General features: G+C 44.2%; 1 protein-coding gene across 6 annotated transcripts in view; it reads right to left on the minus strand.

Moving 5' to 3' along the window:
- dock9b (dedicator of cytokinesis 9b) overlaps positions 1-25,028 on the minus strand; it is a 37,940-nt gene that overhangs the window by 2,145 nt on the left and 10,767 nt on the right. For 2 of the 6 annotated variants that reach the window (XM_020104489.2, XM_020104481.2), the window contains exons 2-49: positions 22,277-22,393; positions 19,815-19,904; positions 18,699-18,781; positions 17,339-17,408; positions 16,624-16,719; positions 16,070-16,204; positions 15,787-15,961; positions 15,429-15,484; positions 14,830-14,904; positions 14,601-14,741; positions 13,689-14,024; positions 13,505-13,587; positions 13,028-13,150; positions 12,844-12,923; positions 12,561-12,748; positions 12,010-12,075; positions 11,756-11,848; positions 11,406-11,517; positions 11,162-11,280; positions 10,634-10,720; positions 10,460-10,549; positions 10,205-10,320; positions 9,821-9,890; positions 9,578-9,703; positions 9,422-9,493; positions 9,192-9,338; positions 8,991-9,074; positions 8,766-8,877; positions 8,499-8,677; positions 8,267-8,374; positions 7,952-8,063; positions 7,696-7,826; positions 6,559-6,673; positions 6,400-6,466; positions 6,179-6,226; positions 5,592-5,728; positions 5,018-5,133; positions 4,799-4,936; positions 4,496-4,678; positions 4,297-4,410; positions 3,895-4,110; positions 3,727-3,784; positions 2,855-2,961; positions 2,035-2,157; positions 1,690-1,803; positions 1,145-1,291; positions 687-897; positions 70-260 (exon numbers count right to left, since the gene is read on the minus strand). In XM_020104489.2, the coding sequence (XP_019960048.2) occupies positions 70-260; positions 687-897; positions 1,145-1,291; positions 1,690-1,803; positions 2,035-2,157; positions 2,855-2,961; positions 3,727-3,784; positions 3,895-4,110; positions 4,297-4,410; positions 4,496-4,678; positions 4,799-4,936; positions 5,018-5,133; positions 5,592-5,728; positions 6,179-6,226; positions 6,400-6,466; positions 6,559-6,673; positions 7,696-7,826; positions 7,952-8,063; positions 8,267-8,374; positions 8,499-8,677; positions 8,766-8,877; positions 8,991-9,074; positions 9,192-9,338; positions 9,422-9,493; positions 9,578-9,703; positions 9,821-9,890; positions 10,205-10,320; positions 10,460-10,549; positions 10,634-10,720; positions 11,162-11,280; positions 11,406-11,517; positions 11,756-11,848; positions 12,010-12,075; positions 12,561-12,748; positions 12,844-12,923; positions 13,028-13,150; positions 13,505-13,587; positions 13,689-14,024; positions 14,601-14,741; positions 14,830-14,904; positions 15,429-15,484; positions 15,787-15,961; positions 16,070-16,204; positions 16,624-16,719; positions 17,339-17,408; positions 18,699-18,781; positions 19,815-19,904; positions 22,277-22,393 (5,757 nt within the window). Of the gene's footprint in view, positions 1-69; positions 261-686; positions 898-1,144; positions 1,292-1,689; positions 1,804-2,034; positions 2,158-2,854; positions 2,962-3,726; positions 3,785-3,894; positions 4,111-4,296; positions 4,411-4,495; positions 4,679-4,798; positions 4,937-5,017; positions 5,134-5,591; positions 5,729-6,178; positions 6,227-6,399; positions 6,467-6,558; positions 6,674-7,695; positions 7,827-7,951; positions 8,064-8,266; positions 8,375-8,498; positions 8,678-8,765; positions 8,878-8,990; positions 9,075-9,191; positions 9,339-9,421; positions 9,494-9,577; positions 9,704-9,820; positions 9,891-10,204; positions 10,321-10,459; positions 10,550-10,633; positions 10,721-11,161; positions 11,281-11,405; positions 11,518-11,755; positions 11,849-12,009; positions 12,076-12,560; positions 12,749-12,843; positions 12,924-13,027; positions 13,151-13,504; positions 13,588-13,688; positions 14,025-14,600; positions 14,742-14,829; positions 14,905-15,428; positions 15,485-15,786; positions 15,962-16,069; positions 16,205-16,623; positions 16,720-17,338; positions 17,409-18,698; positions 18,782-19,814; positions 19,905-22,276; positions 22,394-24,391; positions 24,601-25,028 lie in introns of all 6 variants that reach the window. The other 4 variants (XM_069520658.1, XM_069520660.1, XM_069520661.1 and 1 more) reach the window with 3 other exon arrangements.

Below are 25,028 nucleotides of genomic sequence, written 5' to 3' on the forward strand. Positions count from 1 at the left end.
CTGAGGTGGTTCCATCACAAATACAATGATTCCCTGTAAGTAGTGGCGCAGTGACCTTGTTATTTGTACCTGAACGCTGATGCTGCCCTGCAGTTTGAGCTGCAGCCGGATCATGTCCACCTCCGAGGCCGAGCACAGCAGTCGCAGCTCGGCCACCTTGGAGCTCATCTCGTCGATGGCCACCTCGATGGGGCTCAGGTCGGTCTGGTGCTGGTACATGACGGCTATGCGCTTCTTCACATAAGGGAAACAGTGGGTGGCTGGGGAGAAAAATCCTGAAGTCAGATGTCAACGTGCAGTTTCCAGCTTGGATACTGAGACATATAAACTTCTCTTACATGCAGCTAATGGTTTTTTGTTTAGTCTTAATTTGTCTTAATTGTCCATAACTAGAATATGAATTATGTTACCGTGCATGTTAAATGAGTGAGCGGGTCTGGATACAGTCAAGTCATTATCAGTCTGAGTGATTATTAACACGGCACGATAAGGCCCTGAACTTTGGAATAAAGCAGACAGAACAGTAATAAACCTCCCGTGGCCTTTTGTGATTAACGTTTAGGGTTGTTCACACAAAGCCGAGGCACCTGAGAGGATGTTGTAATCAACAATAACAGGTGGAAACCATGAAGATGTTTTGTGCTTCCTGTCACTGCTGCAGTTATGAGGCTTATCAGAAAACCTACTGGTGAGAACCGTCCGCCGTTTACACTGCTCCTCCACTCCGCCCTGCTTCTTGCCCGACACCGTGAACGGCGTCTCAAACACGAAGCGCCTGATGTTGTGGCTCTTCTCAAAGTCAGTCTTTCTGTCCTCGAGCTCCTTGTCGTCCAGGTAGGGTGTGACGTGGGTCACCTGGATGTAGGCGTACTTGGAGTCCAGGTCCTTTGGGTTCACCTGTGGGTGGAAAAAACATAGAGTGAATATAAAGATGAAGGATGAGTCTCCACATCCCATCCAAATGTCCCGAACACACTCATCTTGTAGATTTGAAAGATTTAATAGAGTAAATGAACGATTTAACACAATGCATTCAGGAAAGTATATTGCACTCAAAAGTGTTTCAGTTGGTAGAGCACTTTTCTTTCTGCACGCTCTCCATTGCATGACTGCCAGGGACAGACATTAATAAATTTGATCGCACCTTGCCAGAGTCCTGAATGATCTTGACATTCTCCTGTCCAAACTTGTCAGAGTAGAGTTTCAGGAGCCTCTGGGAGATCTCCGACAGCGGCGTGAACTTCGGCTCCTTGTAAATGTATTCCTTTCCATCCTCATCCTCAAAGAAGCCCTGCAGGAGAGAGTCAGGGCAGAAACAAGAGCTTACGACGTTAACTCCATTGCTTTTCCTCACCAAAGAGCTGAAACACAAAACTTTCCAGGGGGAAAATAAAGAGGAAATGCAGCTAAACCAGACACAAAAATACAAAACTACTTCTATTCGCCACTAAAGACATCAGTCCTCCAACAAACACACCAGGCCAACACACAGTTTAGTCTCTACACACTTACCGCAGCCTTGGAAGGGGAGCAGGAGAAAAGAGAAATCTCTGTTATTAGACGACTTTTAGTAGATTCATAATCAAATGAATGATCATGCATGCAAAAGATAAGATCATGCTTTAATTCTTTAAGAGGTTGAATTAATTAGTCAAAAGCTGCTCGTTGTGACAACAAATTCTTTTTCACCTGTCCAAAGAAGGCCACTCTGAAGTATGTGCCCAGCAGTCTCTTGCCAGTATGCATCACCTCCATCACTTTGGTGTAGGCCCGGTGGAGGGTGTCGTACAGATGTGTCAGTTTCTGTCCCACACAAAAAAGAAAAATAACCTTTTTAGTGGCTGAATTAAAGCCCCGCGGTTCCTATAATGATTTGGCAGAAGTCGTAGACGTGTTCATTCTTCTCCGGTGTCCAGAGTCACAAACATTTTAATAGAGCCTGACTTATTTATTGGGTGGGCGATAAAAATATGAGCTTTTCACAGACATGCAGTTTAAATCAGAAATGTGTCCTGGCAGATTTATGTGAGTAACCTCGAAGTCTCTGCGCTGTTCATAGATGGGGATGATGAGCCTGTAGACATCAGCGATGAGCTCATAACGCTCTGCCTTCCAGAGGCCATCAGCACACTCCTCCAGCAGCTCCATCAGCACCTCCTGAGGAAACAGAGACCCACACACACACACACACCAATGTAAACATCAATAAACTTTCCCCTCCGGCTGCAGTTCCGCTTAGAACATTTAATTGATGCAAAGAGGGACGTTTCTGCTTGTCCTTATTTGTCTAGGAAGTTAGCGCTTCACTGCAGAGACCGCAGACGTGGGAGGAAATCGATGCATCATCACTTTCTTTTTATTGGCGAATGACACTGGGCCCATCTCATAAAGAGAAGAGCTTCTCAGAGCGGCTAAAAAAAACCTTTTCATTGCCTACAGATCTGTTGACCAACTCATAAAATCTCACATTCCCTACACATCGCTTTCAATTTTACTGGGATATCAGTTTACCTGGAGACCTGGTCTCTGTTCAACAAGTCTCTGCCCCTGCTGGAGTGTCCATGAGCAAGAGATTGAACACCTCTAAAGAGTGCTGGGCCTGAGCTTTTGTCAGACTCCCCACGTTCAGTGGTTTAGTCCAGAAAAACACAGGTAGTGTGGCACCTGGCCCGGGTCAAAGTCTACTGTATTTTCATTTCATGCTCTAAGAGCAATTGATACTTCACAGAGATAAGAGCTGCTGCAGGCGATGAGGTGACACGTGACGCTAAAGAGGAAAACTCTGAAACGCTTGGTCAACACTGAGGGACTGGCAGAGAGTCAGAGCACGAAGAGAAACAACAGAAAGTCTCACCTCGTTGAAGTGGACATCCTGCATCCCCACATCCTCCATCATGGCCGCCTCCTCGTCGATGTTTGGAGTGATGACTCGGAAAGCAGAGCATCCCTGTCTGAACATACCTAACATGGAGTATAGACAGATGAATTGAGTAATACACCAAAAATATAATAAATATCTTTTAATTAGCAGGTTTATGCACTGAAAATAAGCACCACTGTTTCATAAGTTCTTGTTTTAATAAAATCCTTTTCACGCCTCACATCAAGAATCAGAATTATGACATTTTACAGGGTATTTTATTGAAAAAATGAAGTGTTATGTTGACTTTGTGTTTAAAGTGTGTTTGAAATGTTTCAGAGAAAAGGTGCATTAACATTACTGACCTAAAACTGCAACTAGTCGTTCTGATCTTGCCTAAATATCCACAGCTAGAGAAGACAGGATGGGAACATCTGAGGGGAGTTCAGTCCGCTCTTAAATACTCACCTGACGCACACTAACCTACCACATTGTGTAACAGACCTCATGGTAATCTGTTTCATACGTGAAGAAACATGAGCGAGGATCTTATCTAGAAAATGCACTGTTGGAGTGTTTTGAACTCGTGAATGAGCAGGTGACCCTTGGACAGGTGCTCAGGTGAAAGATGACAGAGTACGTTTCTGTTTTTTTTTACCAGTCAAAGAACGAAGACGTTTTAGAAGAAGAAATATTTAAAGAACATCCCTCACCGGAACATGTAAATCATCTTATGTGTTTATCATTAGTATTTACAAGTGCCCATCTTTTTTTTCTTTGTAAAACAGGATCATAAAAGTGTTGAGTTCAAATGCTCAGGAAAAGGAAGCATCTTGTTACCAGAAGACACACCCCCATATCCTCACCTTTTCTCCACAGGTACTCAGCCACCAGAGCTGCAACGTGCACGTAACACATGGCTGCCTGCAGGTTAGCACAAAACAAAGCATGCAAAAATTTGAAGTTCCTTTATAACAATCATGTTTTAGATTTTTGGAATTTGTGTCCTACTGTAACTAAAGTGAGAAAAATACCTCTGACAGATCTCCGTTCTTGTTGTGGATGCGTGCCATGCTGTCCAGCCAGGTCTTGCGGAGCTCGGGCGTGCTGGTGTAGGACTTGGCCAAGCTGTACTGGAGGTCCACCAGCATCTCCGGGTCATTCTCGTGCTCCTTCATCTGCTCGGTGGCCATCAGCACTGTCCTGATGCGCTTCGTGAGGTCTTTCACGTCTGAGGGAAACGCTGTGTGCTGCAAATTACAACAAGAGCCAAGCAGTGTTGGAAAAGAAGTTACATTTTGAGAATCACAGTCAAAGCTGTTACCTTATTTTTCCCCTCTTGAATGTATTTAATATGTTTTTCTGGCCAGTAGCTCTGTTCTGTGTTAAGTCGAGCAATAAAAGAAAGTTAAGAGAGACGCTCATTCCCTCCTCACCTTGATGCTCTTGTCACTGTTGGCACAGTTGTTGATGATGGAGAGAGACTGCTGGAAGCGGGTTCCCCCGATGCCGATGACATCTGCAATCAGCTGACTGACAGCAATAACCACCTGCACAGGACAGGACACTGAATTTACTACAGTAATGCCATATTAATAGTTTGGAGTTTGCATAGACACAACCAGGGACATGTACCTGCAGGTGTGTTCGCACAAAGGACCTGCGCCCTGTGTAGTCAAAGTTACTTTTCATGAGGAAGTAGAGGAGGTGGGCGGCGTCGCTGCGGATGGAGCTCAGCTTGGAGTTACAGCACTTGAGGATTTCGTAGCACAGAGAGGCACACATGTCGGCCCGGCCGTCAAAGAAGGTGCAGGGGAACTGGAGGATTAAAGAAGAGACACCGGATGTAATATGGCAAAGGAAATTTGGGATTTAAATAGAAAAAAGATGATTAAACTGAATTAACAAGGTGGAATGTTAAAGGAAAAATAGTTTCACCTTGAAGATGAAGGTCCTGAGTGAGGTGAAGACCTGTTTGAGGGCAGCCTCTGACTGAGGGATCTGCAGGAAGCACAAATGCACCTGGAAAACTTTCTTCATCAACGGGTTGTGACCCAGATCTGAGTTCAGCTGAGTCTGTGGATGTGAAGGAAAATGTGATGCAGACACAATGCACGCCACATATCGGGCTTTAGACTAGTTTGTCTCAGCTAATACCTTGAATCCCATGATGAAGATGCTGAGTGTGTCCAGCACAGTCAGACACACCTCTGTAGATACATTGGCCTCCAGCAGACACTGGCTGCTCACATCTGCTTCTGTATGACTGTACACTGCACAGAATACACAAGGTCACGCGTAGAGATATCACTTTATGGGAGCGATAAATATGGTGTTTGATTGCTTTTTTGATAAGTATAAATGATGACAGGATTATTTGCAGGGCAGGTGCTGGCATCATTTATATTGCAACAGTCATCAGCTGTCAATAAAAGTCAGTAAAACACATATTAATTGATTCCCAGATGCTGCAGAGGCACATAACTTATACCAAACACAATTAGCTTTATCTTAATGATATAACCATGTGTTCTAAAGTGTCTGAATCCACTTCTGTTTGTTTAAAGCGGGGAAAAAATATCACTGCACAAGACACAAAGTTCTGACTCTTAATTAATCCTGTGTGTCTTTTTGGTGTAATATGCAATAAACCAAGTGTACAAAGATGGACTTAGTGTCATTATCTGTTCATTTATGTCTTATCTGTAAAGTTAAGGCGGGTGGGGCTCACTGTTGTTAAAGGTATGTGCGGTCTCCAGATTTCCCAGCTGCTGCAGGCGGGCGTGCAGGATCCCCGCCCTGTTACGAGACACAGGTAGAGTCAGAGACTTCCTGTCTGGAGCTACAGGCCCTGTCCCCTCCTGGCTCCTGTTGAGGAGAAGACGAAACCATCACTGGTAAGTTTGGACGGTGGTTAAACAGTCATGTGGCAGCAATGTTGATGCATATAGTCAATTAAGGGGCACAAAAGGACGAAGAGATTAAATTAAAAAATACTGCAGATTTGCTAGAAGGTGACTTGTTTTTAAACTGTTAATAAAGACAAATGGCAGCATCACGCATTAAATTAAGCAAAGTGAGAAATAAAAAAGACAGGGATTTCTTACCCATGCAAGAGGGGCCAGAGGCCGGGACATTAACCACAAAACAACTTGCCAGCCGTGTTAACAAATGAGAGAAACAAACCAAGAGCAAGCAGTTAAAAGAGCTTGTGTTTATAAGTCTGTGCTCAGTTGTGAGTCGTACAACAGCATCATTGATAAAACATTGTTAGTTTGTGTTGAAGAATGAATTGATCATTTCAGTGTGTGACTGTACCTGGCGATGAATCTCTTCCCCATGTATCTGAACTGATGAAGGCAGACTCTGCAGGACAAACACAACCAGTCAGAGAATCACACCTTGTGTGCAAGTCAGATTCTCCTGCTTTATTTACTGATGTCTACATCCAGCAGAGATGTGCATTGGAATAGTTTGAGACAAAGAGGGTAAATAAAGACGGACGAGTAAAGCCGAAGCATCTCGATCTCTGTACTTACTCTATTAATGTGAAGAAGTCCATCAGTTCTGAGGAAGCTGCTTTGTTCCAGTAAGCAAAAAGAGCCTCTGAGAGAAGTATAACAAGATTTACTCCAGGCCTGTTGTTAAAATCATTAAAAATACTTTTCATATAGTATATTTGTGACCGACTCTCCTACCCTCGGACATGCTCTTGAGAATATGCAGAAAGCACATAAGCAGGTTTTTGATCTCGTCCCGGTCCAGTTTATCACAGCGCAGCATGGTGCTGCCCAGAGCCGACGCACACTGGTTCTGATGCACAGGAAGAAATGAAAGGGAAAGTTATAAGACGACAGAATTGCAGAAAAATCAAAACTTCAAAGATAAAAAGAACATTCCAGATTAATTTTTTTGGAGGGGAAATGAACACAAGAGCAGAAAAAGGCTGAAGCAGTTCTGTGCTTGGACCGAGCAACATCAGCCGCAGGTTTGAAGAAACACTTTCAAGTGAAAAAGGCTACGAGGTCAGTTCAACCTCTGCACTGGTAAAAGCACGCACACTCCCACGTGTGGGACACTCAGAGGAGAAGAATGTTGGGAGGAAACGCTGGGAGGATTTTGGACATATTGTACAGATGTGTGCAAACTGCAGAGTATGTTTTAGTCTCTGAAGAGAAAAGTGCCAAAAGCACAGTTTGCTGAACTCTGTGCAATTCTAGCCAAAAGTTTCCTCTGGAGAGGTGAGAAAGTTCAAACTGAATACTTGTATAGGTATGTTTTCTTCATGATTTCCATCCACCGCCTGCTGGACATTATCACTGTCCTGCAGCGGGTCAGGCCAGGGGGCCGTGAGGAGGGAGAAGTCCATGGTGACACGCTTGATTGCAGAGCTCAGAGGAGGGGCTCGGTGCTCTGGGTCCAGGGGGAGAGGGGGCACGTTGACCGAGTGCCTCCTAGTAAATCTCTCTTTTTGGTGGAGTTGGGAAGTTACAGAAGGAGGAGAGGAGGTGTAGGAGCTCTGAGGGAAGGGGGGGTGGGAGGAGAGTGTGGAGTTCCAATGGTGCAGAAGATACAGTTAAGATAAAAGTAAAGAGTCCTGAAGAGCAAATTTGATCCACGTTCACACTGACAACATCAGTCATCAGTCCACACATGCAAACATGTTGATACTGTTCATCCCTCTGTAAAAAAAAGAATTCTCTCCCTCTGTGTCTAGTCTCTAGATTGTGACACTATAAGAATGTGTCCAGGTCTTGACTCTTGCAAAGTGTCCAAATGTCAGAATGAATAAAACCTAAAACACCAGAAGACAGTTTTATCATGCATCCGTGTACCTTCTCCAGGGAGTTGGTCTTCTCACTGCTCTTGTCCAGCAGGCTGTTCCCAGAGTCAGTGGAGACCAGGGAGCCTCTGGAGTCTGCGTGGTGAACTGAGCTGACATTGGGAGTGGAGCTGTGAGGGGATGCTGCAGGGATGGAACACAAATAAAAACACTAGTTTGTTGCATGTCAGAAGATGGAGGGAATCTACAGTGCACAAGATGAAATGTAAGAAAGAAAAATAACCATGTTTGCGACTAAAAAATGTCACCTGTTCCAGAGATGACCCCAAACACATCTTTGTGGAGGACGTTTTCTATGCAACTCCCGGGTTTCTGAGGCGGCACCGCAGAATTTGGCACCAGAGAGTCCTCCTTCACATTCTGGGACAGAAAACAACAAGTATTAAAGCTTTTAATATGAAAGTAGAATTAAATCACACTTTCAGCTTAGGATAAAATCTAAATGTTCACGTTGAGCTGTCATTAACCCAGTAATTAACGTTTTTGGAGACAAGCAAGTCTGGCTGGCATTTGCAGGGAACAATCCTTCTATTCAGAGTCCCACCACTAGATGCCAGGCTTACGCTGTGGGTGCTGAGAGGTGCTGACTCCTTGATGTCGAGCCTGTGGACGTTCTCCTGGAGGAGGCCAAACAGAGGGAGGTAAAGGGTGGCGAGGCGGGCCTGCTGGCTCTGGAAAGACAAACAGAAGCCAATTAGAGGCCTACGCCATACCAAACAGATTGTCCTTCTCAAGTATAGGACATCTGACTCATCCATCTATCGACTGAGGTGGTGCAGAGCTGTAGAAACTCACTTTGGCAGCGTAGCGGCCGTCGAACGTGTGTTTGATCATCAGCCCCTTCAGCACCTGGATGGCGATCTGACGGACCTCTCTGTACTCCTGAAGTGCCCCGCCCACCTCCCTGAGCAGCAGGCCCACCAGGAAGTGGTTTCGACAGAAGTCATCCGTCAGAGAATAGTCCAGCTGGAGATCTGCAGCGAGAATTAAACACAGAATTAAAGCTATGAAGAGAAAACAAGCATCAACTGCATCTAGGTGATAAAGTCTTTTCATTTTTACCTTGGAATCTCTGTATTCTTCCTTTTCCAAATGGCATGGGAAGATTTAGAGGAACATAATGCTCGTGGCTGCAGACGACCCGCAGGAACTCAAACTTGAAGTCATACAAAGTCTGAGAGGAATACAACAGAAGAGACCTTATGTGGCTTTATGTTTGTTTCCACGTCATGGTTAATAACTCTGATAAAAAACATGAAAGAGCAGGGAGCAGCAGATATTTTCAACCTTGGGGTCTCCAGGCATGAAGCAGTTCATGTAGTTGTTGATCTGCTTGAACACGAAGCCTCGGTCCATGAAGGTGAAGCAGCGCTGAGGGAGAAAAATATTTTAATCCTGATAATCAATCATCAAAGATGATTATAAGTAACTATACAATGCAGTAAAGTCTAAACCAGTTTCAAACTCATCTACGTATGTAATCACAACCTTGGTGAATACTGCCAGGCTGTGGTTGGCATTATGGGCCGCGTCCAGGTTGTCTTTGTATTTCTGGGTGATGTGCGGCATCAGCATATTGACCAGAGTCTCCACCGCGTGGTAGAACGAAGCAGAGAAACGCTGGTTCCTCGAGAGCTGGACAAAAAAAGAAGAGCAGGAGATGAGTTTGGCTTCAAGGAGAGGGAGTTTAGAGAAGAGGAGACGAAAAGGAGAACTACCTTGACCTTTCCACTCTCCATGAGATACTGAGCCATTGATTTCACCAGAGCTTCAAAGAAATACCACGAGTGCTGCAACACAAACACAAAGTCGGTGTGAGAGATTAAACATTTCAAACAAATACAAGTGTGAAACAAACACAGGCTATGACTGACTTTTAGCAGCTTGTTGCTGGTGAGGAAGTCAGTAGATGGCTTGAGTATGGCTGTCATGGCTTTAGCCAGCTCCTCGTGAACTGTTTTCACATTGGTGGAGGAGTAAGGCTCCGGCTTGAACACAAACTGAGAGTAGAGAGGGAGGAAGAAAAAACATATTTCTTCTTAATTTCCACAAGAACGTCGGTTCTCACTGTCTCATATAATAAACAGTAATTTACAAGGATTAAAAAAGAACTGCACCTTGATATAAGATCGCAGGTGATGTTCGAGTCCCTCTTCATGGCACTGAGCTACAACATGCACCATAACCCTGCAGACACAGAGAAAGAGAAGAAGGAAGTGAGGCTCCCTGGAGGGAATGAACCGAATATAGGCAGAAGCTTCATTAACTTTAACGCTCTGACACCTCATTAGACACAGAGCTTCACAAAGAGTCACACACACTGAGATACAGAACATACATGGAGTGTGTGAGCCATAGGTGACTGTATGATGAAGAAAAGGATTCAGGGTATGAAAGAGAAACTGGGGAATATGCTGCTTTGGAATGAGAGCGAGATAAAAGTGATGCAGTTATATTTAAGTATCATATAGGCTTTTCATGTGTGTGTGTGTGTGTCTTGCCTGGTCACGTTGACAGCCACGTCCTCATGTGTGGCTCTGGTTAGGACACAGAACAGCTGGTTGAGGGTGGTGGGCAGAAAGTTGACCATCACGTGACCCTCCATTGCATGGAGACTCTAGAGGGGGAGTGGATGAAGTGTTGAGAGAAGAGCAGACTGGGGCATGAAATGAAAACATTGCATCTGACGGGGCATGAAAGAAAAGGGTGCGTTCCACTTTCCTCAGGGCATTGAAAATAAAAGGAGCTCTGCAAACCTTCAGGTATTTAACCAGCTCCCCCTCCGATGCTTGTTCTGACATCTCCATGCTTTGACAGTGATGGAAGAAGTTGTGTAAGTGCTGGTCCTGAGGGGAACATGTTATTTTAATCCATATTTCATTGTTATCAGCTTTTTTATGGCACTGAGCCCATGAGACACGCATATGTACCTGAGTGTAAACTGTAGAAACAAGATGAGTTGAGACTTTGAACACAGGTTTTCCTCCATCTACCCATTTGATCTCTGATCCAGAGTGCTGCAATAACAAGTGGGAAATTATTACTACTACTACCAGCACTATGTCAATCAACCAGAAACACCATATACAACATTATATAATAAAAAATACACCATTACTACTGTTGCATTTTAGGAAAAGTGGTTAAAATGTCATTTGTTCTGCACTAGAAGCACTTTTGACTGCACTCATGATGCTGACTGTTAGCTTTAATGGATTCATTCTAATACTGATCAGATTTGGAAGTATTTGATGTGCAACCCTTCCTATCAGAGTCAATGAAGTTTATCCATTAACCACCACCTGCATTAGAATCATCTTGGAGAAGACGTGAGAACAATTTGACCTAGAAAACAACTTTGGTCTACAGCACTTGACTTAATTTTAAAACAGAATACTGCAGCAAACACTGACTTGCACGAAACACTGCAACCAGATATTCGATGTAATCTTTTTTACCTTGGTGACACCGTCCTGGGAGCCCAGGTACCCGGCGGGTAGATTCGCAGCCACAGGCAGCTGCTGTTCGTTCATGATGACTCTGCCATCCCTCAGCAGAGGCAGCCAGGCCGTACCCACTGTGGAAGAGACGAAGGTGTAGTCACATATTCACACATTATCCACAGCAGCCACACAACATAACATAACTTGTTATTTTGTATTTTGCACTTGTTTTTATTCTGCGATGACTCAAAGCTCCGACCTGGAGTCTCCACTTGGTCTTTCTTCTTGCTGTTGCTGTCACAGCTCACGTGATAGAAGGTGAAGAGGAGGTGATGCTTCTCATGCAGCTGGGTGGGGAGCTCCATTTTTATCTGACGGTGAGAGAAACACAGATTCCTGAGGTTGGTGCTTTAATACAGAGGAAGCTTTGCTGAGGAAAATGAAAGGGAAAAATGCCTGCTGAGCTTTTCCAGCGAGGATTCAACGAAGAGTTGAACTCAAACAACATGAAAGAAGGTGAGAGTTACCACCATGAATCTAAATAAACTGCTAAAAAATCTGAATATCAAATGATCCCCACTACCACTGACACTGATAATGAGATATCACCTCATTGTAGAACTCAGGGTTCTGCTGGTGGTGCAGGATGGCTGCATACGCCTGCTTGGTGAACAGAGGACCTCCTGGACGACCGTAGATGCACTGTGGTAGATGCAGAATGCAGGAGATAATATGAGCAAAAGGTCCGAGCGTGACTGCATCACAGTTTTTTTTAATGAATATGGTTCAAGTCATTGGTTTGAATCTCGACGTTTTAACTTCTGCAGTATGCAAACAACTGAAACTTTATTGTGTTCGAGCACCTTCAGTGGTTGGGCCTCATCTTCATCAGAATCCTTGAATTCAATGCAAACAGCAATGTTCCTGGCCTGGATCAAAAGAGAAAGAAGGCTGATTATAATGGAAAAGCAAGAACTAGTTCATGATGACATCCTCACTGCCCTGGAACCAATTTCATGCCTGTCATTTTCACCACTGTTCTTCTGTGTGCATTTCGGATGTCCGTTAGTTTTCAATGAAAGGAGGGAAAATATTACAGGCAGCTCTGATTTAAAATAAAAGAGGGCAGATGGACAGATGAGGGGGAGAAGGCAGGTTGAGTTCCTATATGGAGCTGACCTAGTGAAAACAACATCCCACTGTTAATGCATTAATCAGAAGCTGCTGCTCTGCACCGGGATAATTCTATCCAGCTCTGCTGCTTGGCTGAACGAGCTTGAGGCGGCTGCCAGTTGCCCGGCTGAACAGGAACACAAAATGATGATGATAAGAGAACGCCTGCCAAACAAAAGCATTACTTTCCAAAGAGAGTGAGCCGTGTAGCCTCTGTTAGTGTTATTGCTGCTCTACGTACCTTTGCAAAGGATTTCTGCCCGTCGTACTTGAGTTGTTTCGGGTAGACATACAGGTGGTTTTTATAGATGGTGAATGGTTGGGAGCACTTAGCGATGCAGGGCACAAACTCCTCCACCTCCAGAAGAGCGCTGCCCGGCCCGTTGCCTTCAAAACTCTTCACTGGGATGTAGGAGGAAGTGACACAATCTGCAAGCAGGAAACGAGGGAAGTTACAGAGTTCAAGCTCAGAGTCGTACGGTTATAAATAGACAGTGATTTAATAAATATTTAGAAGAGTTTACTGGTGACATCCGGGGACACGCTGTCAATAGTTACATCTAAGTTCCCTAAGAGCACAGGGAGTTTAGCCATTTTCTCTGGTCTGTTGGGAAAACAGAGATAGAAGCAGCAATTATGAAAATATCTCAAAACTAATTATGATAATATCTTAAAAGGAAAGAGGAGAGAGACAGGAAGAAAACTGACTTTCTGTAGTCAGTTAGCAGTTTGAACATGTCCTCGTCCGACAGCTTGCTGCTGTCCTGTCGGTAAAGAGCTGAGAAGCGAGAGGTTTTGTCCAAAGTTCCTGATGCATCTTTGAACACAGGCCTGCAGAGACGGGGAAAAACAAAGAATATACTGGAGATAGAAGACAATTCACTTCACTGCAGTTTCCATTCAGTTTATATGCAGTGTATCAAATCGTCATGTGTCATTACATGTCTAAGTTAACAACAGCAGCAGAATCTATACATCGTGTCCTGCCTCCTTTGTGCTCCACCTAGACACCACCCCTCAACTGAATGTTGCAGTCTCCTGCTGTGTTCCTAAAACTTTCCAGACATTTTCCATAGTTGATGTCTGAAAACATTAAGCATCACTGATCTGTAATCCCCCCGACATGTTTAATTATTCCCTCAGAGCAAGTTGACACAAAGAATGATGCACAGTGGTTTCTCACACCTTGCAGCCCAAGCGAATGGCATCCTGTACTGTCCCAGTCTGCCACAAGCTGTCTTTGCATTCTTCAGCACCTTCTGAGCCATCTTGACAGGGAAACATTGGATTAGTTTTACAACTCAATCATGCCACTTGAGCTCAATTTCATTTACAGCCACGTTCTCATCGTCTCGCCAAACGTGCAAACCTTTGCAGAGTCCGAGCTCTTCATATAGGGTTCGGTGCAGTGAGTAATCCCCCCCTGCAGGACCTTCTCAATCCTGGCCACAAGGAAGATCTCTGGATGGGGGCATGTGACTGAGAACACCCCCTGTCTGGGGCACTGGAGAGCCCCCTCTGGGAGCCTGCGGCCGCTCAACACTCCGTCGTCTGCACTGCCGTTAATCTGCATGTCCTGCCTGCTACCAGAGCCTGCTGTCATTTGTCGGACCAGTGGGTGATTGAGATCCACGTGGAAGTCGGCTGAGATCTTTCTGCTGTTCTGGACATCAAAGAAGGACAGGACCACATAGAAAGGCTCCACCTGCGATGAAAGAGGAGAGGAAGGAAAATATTTCTTTGAGGAAAGATGAGACAAAGAAAGTAGAAACTAACTGTGCTGATCCTTCCTAATGCACCTCACATTTTCCATCACCATTGATGTAATTCATCTGCCCATTTGCTATTTCCACCATGCATGTCCATTACACAAGCCAATCTCTGAGTGAGTCTACCAGAGCTAATGGCTGTGGTTTCCCGGCTGAGTGCCGAGTGTAACTTGGGAGGACTCCTTCTACAGAGACAGAGACATCGGAGAGTGACGGCAGGAAACCAGCCTCAGACTGGTGCTAATGCATGGTGGGAGGCCTGGACTGGTTGCCATGGTAGCGACCATTCCCTTTGCCAACAACATCGGTTTTGACGGGGGGCGGCCTAGTGGGCCATCTGAACTGTCTGTGATCTGCTTAACTGATTCAGACCCTGTTAAAGGATATTTCCCAGAATTATCCTGCAGACATGCTCCTGTGCTTGTAAACACACGTGTGCATCTCACTGACGTTTGCCTTTATCTGTCAACTAAAAATAGACGAATAAGAGGCATCAGCTCTATTTCACGTACATTAGTTGTTGGTCCCTCTTCGTTTTCTGCAACACAGCCCTGCAGGTTGAAGGACAGGTCGTTACAGCGGACCAGGACACGCTTCCCGAACTTCTCTTCAAACTGGCGCACGTCGGGTTCGATGCCAGAAAAGTCCAGTTTCTGTGGAAACAGAACATGTTGTCAGGTCAGTCAAATAATATTAATAGATAATGCACAGAGCTGCACAGTCAGGTATTATCTCCATCACCTGCGTGTAAGGGTCCAAAGTGAAGAGCTTCAGACGAGCTTCACTTCTCATTTTGGACTCAATATCTCTGGCGGTCTGTGGAAACAAAGCAAAACACTGTATAGATTAGTAAGCAGAGGCGAGATGGAAGTGATGTTACTGTGGGTACACAGCATGTGAACAATATAATCAGGATTTCAGTGGACAGTCCGTGATCTGTGTATAAAGGTAATTTACATCCATGCATATCTTTCACCAACTCCTGAGGAAAACAGACTACACCCTTAAGTGTTTATTTTCAGGCTGCCACGTTCCACTGCTGGACGCCCGTGCAGCAGTGGTGTTGACCTCGTCTGGTCTCTACATCAGGAGACCATACACAGTAAACCAGATGTTTGCTTGGTGAGCACCAACAGGAAGACGAGGGGACCTGGTTGCAAATACAGCTGTTTAGCTATTCCGCTGCGAGCAAAGCTCCAGGTCCAAGGGAAGTCATGTGGACATCCAAAGCCCCTCCTCAACAAACAACCACATAAGGAGAGCTGCTGTTTGTTTTCTGGCCAAAAATATGTGCTGAGCATCGATTTAACATGTTACTGTAGATGGAAAAAACAGGCTACCTGAAAGCTGTCTTGAAAACTTCCAGAGGTGAGGTCTGTTTTTCCGTGCTCCTCGTCTGTTGAAGAGATCAACACGAACCGCGTGTGCTTAGGCAATTATATAAAAACATAATGATGTGTTGGTCCCTCTTTATGAGGAGGGAAAGAGAATTACAAGAGAAAGAACTGAAGAAATAAATGATTCCACGGGGGAATTGACAAGTGGCTGGAGGTGCAGCAAGCATCAAAAGACACAAAGACAAGAAAACAGACGCAAACACCAAGAGGAGGGGGAATTAAATACATGCAAAAATAATTGAGCTGCTATTAAAGACAACAAGGAAAACGACGAAATGGAAAGAAATACACAGAAACACACCATCATGCAGATCTCCGTTCCTCTTCTCCTGCATGGCCTGTTCAAAGCTGCTGTGGAGGATCTTGTTGAGGGTCCCGATCCACTCGTCCATCTCTGCCTCGCTGTCTGCAGCCAGAAGGAACGTGCTCTTATCCTGCATCTTCAGCTCGAAGGCAAACCGACGCACTTTGATGTTCTAAAAAGAGCGAACATTGATTTCAGACAATCCATTTTGACCCTTTCTCAAATTCAACTGAACTGAAGCCCAGGTTCTAAAGGTCCTACTGTGCACAAGGTTCATTACCTGAACAACCCCCATGCATGAATCAAGGAAGATGGTTCCTTTGGGTTCTTTGGAGGTGTTCTCATCTTTGTAGAAGTTGAGGTTGTAAGATCCATCTCCAAGCTGAGCCAGGTGGAAGTACCTTCTCTTGAAAGACTAGAGGAGGAATGTCGAGAATGTTAACAAGACAAAACCACAAAGCTTCTTGGGACATGGGAAAGCAACGGCCATAAGCAAAGGCTAATTCTATTTCTATTGTGCAAAGGGACAAAGACAAATGCTGTAATAAGCCGCTACTGCTCAGTGGAGGTTTGACGTAAAAAACCATTTGGCTTTCAACACAAGACATTAAGTGTAATGAAATGGAATATTAGATAAATGTCTTTTAATGAAAGGTGAATTCAACTCAGTTTTCATTATGGCATCCATACCTCTCTCCTAATGAAGATTGTTTAAAATAAATCCTAAAGAGGTGAAGAAGAACTTTCACTTCACTCTTGTTCAGGATGACCCCCACTATCTGTTGGTCAAGTTTTAAAATCTGTAGAAAATTAAAGGGAAAGTCAGTAACTCACACGCATAGTCACACTGATTGCACTGTTCATGTTGCCTTTGTACAGCCAGCCGTGTTTTGACACTCCTCCCTTCTGGGATCCCAGGGAGGCTGTGTCCTGCAGGAGGAGACGCACACATTAATGCACTTTTTTCAGGCTTTTAAACAAAGAAATACAAACACACGTCTTTCTATCTCATATACGCTCTCCAACATTAATGAACACGTTTTGCTTTGGGCTTGTTGAGTGCCCTCGAGGCCAGTGGGAGGAGAGGCCTGCATTGACTGTGCCTTCAATCCTGAAAAGAATCCTCTTCATTAAAATCAACATTAAGATCTACACTGCACTTCATTAACCTCAGGGGAGTTCAGCCATGACGCCATGTCTATTTAAGGTCACTGGCCTTCAGTTAAATCAATACCCAGAGCGAGGTAATTATCTGGAGCGGATGTGCTCGTAAAACTCCACAAGTGTCATGAAGACGCTGCTCATTCCTGGAAATGGCCTGGGCCTCGAGCATTGAAGGAAAGTAAAGGTGAGCTTCGGATATAAGGACACAACACGGTGCAATATATTAAAAGAATATTGTTTGTGTTGTGTTTGAAGAGTGAGGAATGACTTTGCAGGGTGATGTTTTTAATACTTCAGGGGTTTGCTGAAGAGCCAGCCGTGTTCTTTACATGAGCAGAAGTGAACCGTGAGAACGAGAGGAGGAGAAAGCTCCGGATTAACTTACCTCATCTTTTTCCACATCTTCATCCACCTCAAACAGATGAGCTGCCAGTTTCTCCGGTCTCAACACCTTACTGAGAGGAAACGTAAAAGTTTTCTATTAAAAGTAACACAACCACAATATGAACGCTTCATGCACGACTATGAGGAATCCAATATATCAAATCAAAATGTCTACTTTGTTCAAATGATCTTGGATCTTCCACCTTAATGTGTAATATTTGTGCCTTCGTGTGGGAATAATCGGAAATGAGTTCCTGAGTGGGACAATTCACATGCACGCCATGTCGGTACATGAGCTGCCAAGTTGCTCACGTCATCACTTCAGCTATAAGTTGTATTTTTTAATGTCAACTTGTTAATTGTTACACTTTTGTCATTTGCAAACTATATGTCGGTCTCTCACAAGCAGCTAACACCACATATGTTTTTATGATTAACGTGCACAGATTTTGTATTCCTGTGACACAAGAAATATTCTCAAATGTTTCAGCAAAAACAGCTTCTTGATTATTATTTTAAGCCACTTAGAGTTGCCTGCAGCGTTACAGGATGTAGCTGAGATAGCGCAGTGCAGCTCCAACCCCAGACGGACAGTTTGCCCTTTGACTTTTACAGGACCCAGCTTGCTCTGGGGAACTTCTAGTATAAACAGTGTCAAGGCCAAGGCCAGGGCTTGTCTCTTTTTTATTCGACAACGTTTTAAACATGACACACAACATCTGCAAAGCACATTCCTGTCCTGAAGGAAAGTGGCTCGACCTAGGACACATAATGCTTTGTGGGATTTCCTTTATGTTTTGATGGCATCAATCAGCGGCAGTCCCAGAATAGCGCTACTTGTCCCTGGCCAAAAAAAAGACAGGAAGCTTTCTATTGTTGTTGCGGAGCCTCAGAGACACAGACTTCCGTGTTTCTAGTGTTCAGGCTAAAACATTCACTGAGGTGTACACAAAGGCCAGTGTCATTGAACACAGGGATGTCTACAGTGCACTGAGGCAATTTTTCACACATAAGCAAACTCCATTATCCCTGGAGGTGGTTGAAGCATATAAAGAATATCGAGTTTAGTCATCTTCAATTCAAATAACGATTCCTTTATGTTTGCAATCTTTTGGTGGCTTACAGATGCTGTTTTTAATAGTTTTCAAATTAAGTGAAATTGATTGTTTGATTCATGCTCTTCTGACATGCATCTTAGAATACTAATGTACTGTGTCTTCTTTCACTATTCATGTGCGTGCAGAGGAATGTTAAGCAGTTAAACTCTGAAATCACTTGAGAATAGACCCACATTCTGAAAATGGACCAGTCAGAAAACTGGTTTACACTTTAGAACACCTGTCAGTGGAGCGAGCACTCACTTTGGCAGCTGACGGAAGTCTCCAGAATACTCCTCGTACTTGTAGTTGACCACGTGCCAGTCGGACTTGTAGGTTTTGATGCACTGCAGAGACAGAAAGTGAAACCGGGGTGAGGAGCAATTTCAACAAGAACATATTAAGTCATGTACGTACAAACATAGTCCAGACATGGACAGACTCAGGAATCCGAAAGGACCTTGGAAAAGTGGTGGTATTTTTGATCTACATCCAAAAACTATTTTTTTTATATAAGATTTGGAAATGCTGATTTGAAGGCAGGACTTTAAACCTTGAATGAGTTTCAGCAGATGTTTTATATTACAGGGTGGGTTGAATATACATATATATATATATATATATATATATATACATACATTCCTCTCAAACAATAATATTTAAATACCCTTTTAAAATGAAAATGATCAAATGTGTTTAAAAAGACGGAAAACTGATGCTCATCTTGGGAAAACATCCTTTATTCCTTCAGCATTTGCAACATGTGTGTTCCCCAACTGCACAAATTCTTAACATACAGATGTTGAGCGAGGGAAGGGGTGACTGAAAAAAATTCATTCTGTAAGAAAAACGACACGCTGCTGCTCCAGATGTAGTGATGATGTAACTCCTGGACACAGCCATGGGGGACTATCCCCTATCGGGCTCTATCGGGCCGCACCCCAAGATGCCCCAGCACACAGCCCCTCTGAAACAACACGACGTGGACTCCATCTGTGGCCAACACACTCCTCTGTCAGGAAACATGTGAGGGTGGAGAACACGATAGAAGTTCATTCAAAGGCTAACGGCAACATGCTTAACATGCACCGTATCAGCTTTCCCTTGTCTCACGTTCATCTGAGCAGTCGTTTTTCTTTTTCATGAGCTTTCTCTGAAAATCTTATCAGCTCAGCTTTATCTTCACTATATAATACAAACAGAGCAGAGTGAATCTTTGGCTTTGCTCTGGTATCTAACTCACGGTGTGAGAGTCAGTTGCTTTTTCTGGGCAGAAGCAAAGCACCTGTGTTTCCAAACAAAAAGATGGGGCAGGTTCAGCTTTTGCCAAAGTAAAGAGTGGACGAAGCCGGCTAATGTCCAGGTATGTGTTGGTTTTACCTCTTGGACAAACAGTGAGTGAGCTTCTTTCTCAGCAGTCTCCGGCACGGTGGAGAACAGAGTCCTGCCCTGGCGCTGAAGGGTTGAGATCTGAGGAGAAAGTAGGCATGAAAAACAGACTGTGAGAGAAGAGATTGGAAAAGGAGATTCAACCTGCCGGTGCTTTTAAACATCGAAAACACACAAAGCTAATCATCAGCTGGTTCACTTCATACATTATTATCCTGATTCTTCTTTTTCTAAATCTCAAAGTTTCCTCAACAGTGTTTCCTATCTTCTAAAATGAATTTCATCGAGACCAGATTTTAAAAGGATGGTCGTCTTATAATCAGGATTGTCCACATTCTGGGAAATATTGTATTTGGTGAACAGACATAAAAGCTCTGCAGCTTTCTCTTGCTCCAGTCGTAATTCTTCTCCTTGCTGCTCTTATTGGATGCACACAACCGAAGACAGGAGAGCGAGGATCTGTAGACGAGGAACAAAAGACGCCTCAGGGCATCAAGACTGTCCTCAGCTATTGGATGCTGCAGCCACCATTGCTCCCAGTTGGAGAGTTGGCTGCTCTTCTCCACAGCCCACTAAGATGAGTGGGACCAGTGGCACAGTGACCTAGTTTTGTTATAAATCTACGACTTTTACACTGGAAGATATATGTAGTTATTGAACCTCCGCCCCCGTTTGTCCGGTTCACTCATTCAACGGCTATCAAAGACCTGTCAGAGCTCGGAATATTCAGTCCTATGTGTGCGCAGGTCAAATAAAGTTCTTATAAACCACTGGCAATGATGATGTTGAACTATCTGAAGGGAGGAAAATATTCAGGCCAATAACTTGGTGGTTTGGCGATAAAAGATTTGACCTGATTTTTGGAAAATACTGAACTAACATTTGATGCTTTTGTTGTAGCTGTGTAAAAAAGGAATATACCAGTTATTTGCTCTTATATGAAGCTGGAGCCAGCACAGTAAAAACTTATGAATATAATATAAAATAAGAATAAATATGAAGAGGATAAGATAAAACTGCAGGGGCTGTCATTAAACCAGAGCTTTGATGGGCCTCCGCTGGGCCACAGGAGTCTCTCCCCAGTGGCAGTGACGCTGCAGGGCAGGTAGGCGGGAATTACATTCACTAACATGTAGATATCTGGGCAGAGTAGTAAGAGACTGGAGGGGAGAGGTCTTCTGAAGTCCTCTTTTCACTTTGACAGATGAAAGTGACGAAACGTAAAGTGTCTGCAGGATTAAAAGACTCTGGATGAGCAAAATATCAATTTCATTCTAACCTGATTTAAAATAAAAGATAATATTTTGCTATGACCCAAATTTAAACTGCAAGGTATTTCTTTATATGCCCCCCCCCCATGGATGCACATGTAGAGAAAGTTGATCTGTTGGTCAACGCTTCACCTCGTTTTACCTCCTTCCGCCTCGCTCTCTTTTGCATTCCCCGTTACTGCATGTGTGTGTGTGTGTGTGTGTGTGTGTGTGTGTGTGTGTGTGTGTGTGTATGTGCATCCATATGTGTGTGAATCTGTGCAGCACATGCACACGCTGGACCCACATGTCTGGCCAGCTCCCTCCCTCTCCTCTCTAAGCCCAGTGATGTAAAACGTATGGCAGGTTAGACAGATGGACGGAGGGGCCAGACACACACACACACACACACACACACTCACAGAGGGCAGTTACTAACGGCTGTGCTCTGCAGACGGCCTTGTAATGAAAACCACTCATCATCTACTGATTGTGACATAGTGTGAAAACTGACTGCAGGCTGTAAACGTCCCACCCTACGGTCCCAGAACTTTAACAAAGTATGTAAACTTTATTTTCTTGTTTTGTTGTCTTCGAGTGACTGTAACACTACACCTCCTGTAACAATGAGGAGGGGCCACACTGCTGGTCACAAATACATAGTTTCACTCATATAAAAGCATCAGGAATTTCATGTGCTCTATAGTTTTCAGAATTGATGCTATGTGGTGGATTTGTGAAATCACCAGACTTGTTCTGGAAAGTTTGATCTCTTCTCACGTATTTTTTCAAGAATGTCAAACGTTTGAGCGTGAGCCTCTCTGTGTTTTTCTCTCAAACTGGGAGTGGACCCCGCTGAGCTCCATTCTCAGCACTGTGGTGATGTAATGTTGCCACAGTCTCTGAGCTCCTTTGACGACAGGCTACAGATCTGTGAAGCGTGTAAATGTTTAGAAGACCCCGAGCCAACGATTACACGCAGCACATGTATGAGTATATTTCACACACAGGTTTCCCAGGTTATAGAGCGGTGTTAAAATCCACCTGATTTACTTAAAGGACATTTTTCCTTTCTTTGCATTGATGCATTTGAAGGAGCGTTCGAAATGGACTTATTCAACACCAGCTTCACGGTGATCCCTCAGAGTCTGACCTATGAGCTGAACAATCACTGACACACAGGGCTCAGCAACTCTGACTCACCTGGAAGTCGTCGGGGGGGAACTGCAGCATGTCCCGCAGAACATCACTGATGATCTGGGTCTTCCTCTGGAGAAGCACACTCTCATAGTCCAGAGGCTCGATGATCTTCGGCTTCACCTAAATGAGCAAATAGAAAATATCAGTCCAGATCGAGTTACAGTTTCATCAATGTACAAATGAGGGAGATCTGGGGTGCTCGTTTGTCTGGACAACAATTTGCCATTGTCCTCTCACAGTGACGGGCTGTCATCTACGGAAGCAAGAACTGGCACAGAGACAGACATGTGGGTTAAGAGAGAAGGAGACACTCGATGAGCGGGAGGTCGTGTGTGTCACTGTACCAGTCACTGAGTTATGAGCTCACATGTCAAACCCGACTGTAAACTGCAACTCCCCCCTGAATTTCCAAGAATGGGCACGACCTCCTCATACCGTTCCCACTGCAGGAAGATGTACAGTCCAAACTCCTCATTCCAAAGTAAATCCTCAGAGCTGCAGCATTATAACAGAGAGGGCTTTGTGAGACAGAAGTAAAGATAAATGAGCCTGAATCCAGCAGCGATTAAACTCCTCTGAAGACATCAGCTCCACGATACCACACAAAAGACCCATGGGACTTTTAGCGTGGCCGCCCTCACAATGCCTGGCTGTGATGTTAGAAAATAGATCTTCACATATGACACACACGTGTGGCCTAAGTAAACAAAGCTTTGATCTATTTAAAAAGAACCAAGGCAGAGTTTTGACTTTTAAATACTTCACAATCTGGAAAACTGATACGACAAAGTCGGGTCTGCCTCCCTGAGGATTTATCCTTTGGCACATATACGAGTGCAGCTTGAAGGATTTCTGAGGATCTGAAGTAGATCTACTAGAAAGAATAGTTTCACTCCTCGTGGACTTTGGCTGTTTTTGAATAATTTTCACAATAATTGTTAATGAATGAATCAATAAAGTGAAATATTTAGCTCTAATGTGAATTTAAAATGTTATTGACTTTGTCTTGTGTGACAAGTTGCCTCTCTTTAGCCGCACAAAGGGCTCCTTCACCCTGTGAGACTGCATCTGGATCTGCTGGTGGACCTGTAACGTTAAGGGATGATAAAGTTTGAGAGATTCCTCCTCTGGGAACCGTGAATGTCTTTCAATAGCTGTTGAAATATTTCAGTGTGGAATAAATAGAGTGGACCAAGTGACACTGTTATCAGCCAAAATACTGCTCAGGATGAGTATAAATACTTCTTATGTAAAAGGACGCTCACACTGCAGCTTTAACAACAAACAGAACTAAAACAGAAAACAAGAAAATGATGAAATAGAGAAAATATTAACACCTAGACTTATTGCCCATCTCTCCCTGAATGTGACCACTGGGCGTCAATGTGATCCAGATTATTTGGACCGGCCTCCTGATCTGCGTCCAACGAACACATAACAAGCTGACGCCAATTAAACCGACGTCTGACCACAGATTTACATTTTGATTGGTCAGACCGACCCTCCTGATGATGCAATGAAAATATCCCTGCATATCTGTCGGCACTATGGACGTAAAAGATCATCTGATAAGTAGAAAATCTTCTGCTCTGATTGCCGGCTGGATGATGGCCATTCAGACAGAAGATAACAACAAGCAATGAACTGAGCGACTGGCCGGTAATTATTGCACATGAATATGTGAGAAAGTCGGGCAATGATGGAGATTATTGTGAAGTTGAGATGAAATACGGTCAGTTTAATAATACTGTTACCTAACTAGTGAGCTGATCTTTATTTCCTGATGAAAATGTAATATGCATTTGGCAAAACACGATGACAACTGAGCAAAATGCCAGTCAAACTTGTCAAAGTCCCTGACTCTCAGCTCAGGAGCTATCAATGAACAAAGGGAGCCACAAGTGCTCCATTTCCTAAAAAAAGATCAACAACCCCCAGGAGACTTGTACCCTGAAGCTGCTATTTCCCATTTCCGTCCAACCTCTTTTAAAAGATCTTCAAAGCTGCTCTTGAGAGGACATGTAAAAAAAATCTGTTCACGTTGCACAAAACTCCCCCAAAAATGAGGAGAACTCTAAAATATACTCCTATTTATAAGATGGCACATCACAGACTTACCGCTGCCACCTGTGACCCAGCCTCCACCTCTGCCTCGATCTCCGCCAGGCTCCTGTACTGCTGAGGAGACTCTATCACCATCTCCCTTTTGGGGGCTTTGCCTGCCCGGCCCTGCATGCTGGTCCCTCACTGCTGTCCCGGTGCAGCCTGGAATCAGGTGGAGGAGTCACCGCACACACACACTGCCATGTCACAGAGTCGCCTGCAGTCTGCGAGTGGGTTGTGAGAGCTCCAGTGAGATTCCCTCTCTACTCAGTCACAATAGCCCAGCCTCCCTCTGCCTCTCATCAGAAGGGTAGGGCGCCTCCCACCCCCACAGCTGTGCAGCTGTGAGTGTGGATTTATTTGTGTGTGTGTGTGTGTGTGTGTGTGTGTGTGTGTGTGTGTGTGTGTGTGTGTGTGTGCATGTACAGTATGTGATTTGTAAGAGCAGGAATGGAGGAGCAATCAACCACTCCCCCATTAAAAACTTAGGAGAGGCCCAGAGAGCATGTCGTCATCTGCACGCTTCACCTGCCTATTGTGTGTGTGTGTGTGTGTGTGTGTGTGTGTGTGTGTGTGTGTGTGTGTGTGTGTGTGTGTGTGTGTGTGTGAGTGGAAAACAGAAAGTGTGAGAAAACAGGAAAAAGTTTCTTTT

The sequence above is a fragment of the Paralichthys olivaceus genome, chromosome 24 (assembly GCF_024713975.1).
Source record: "Paralichthys olivaceus isolate ysfri-2021 chromosome 24, ASM2471397v2, whole genome shotgun sequence".
Taxonomy (NCBI): Eukaryota; Metazoa; Chordata; class Actinopteri; order Pleuronectiformes; family Paralichthyidae; genus Paralichthys; species Paralichthys olivaceus.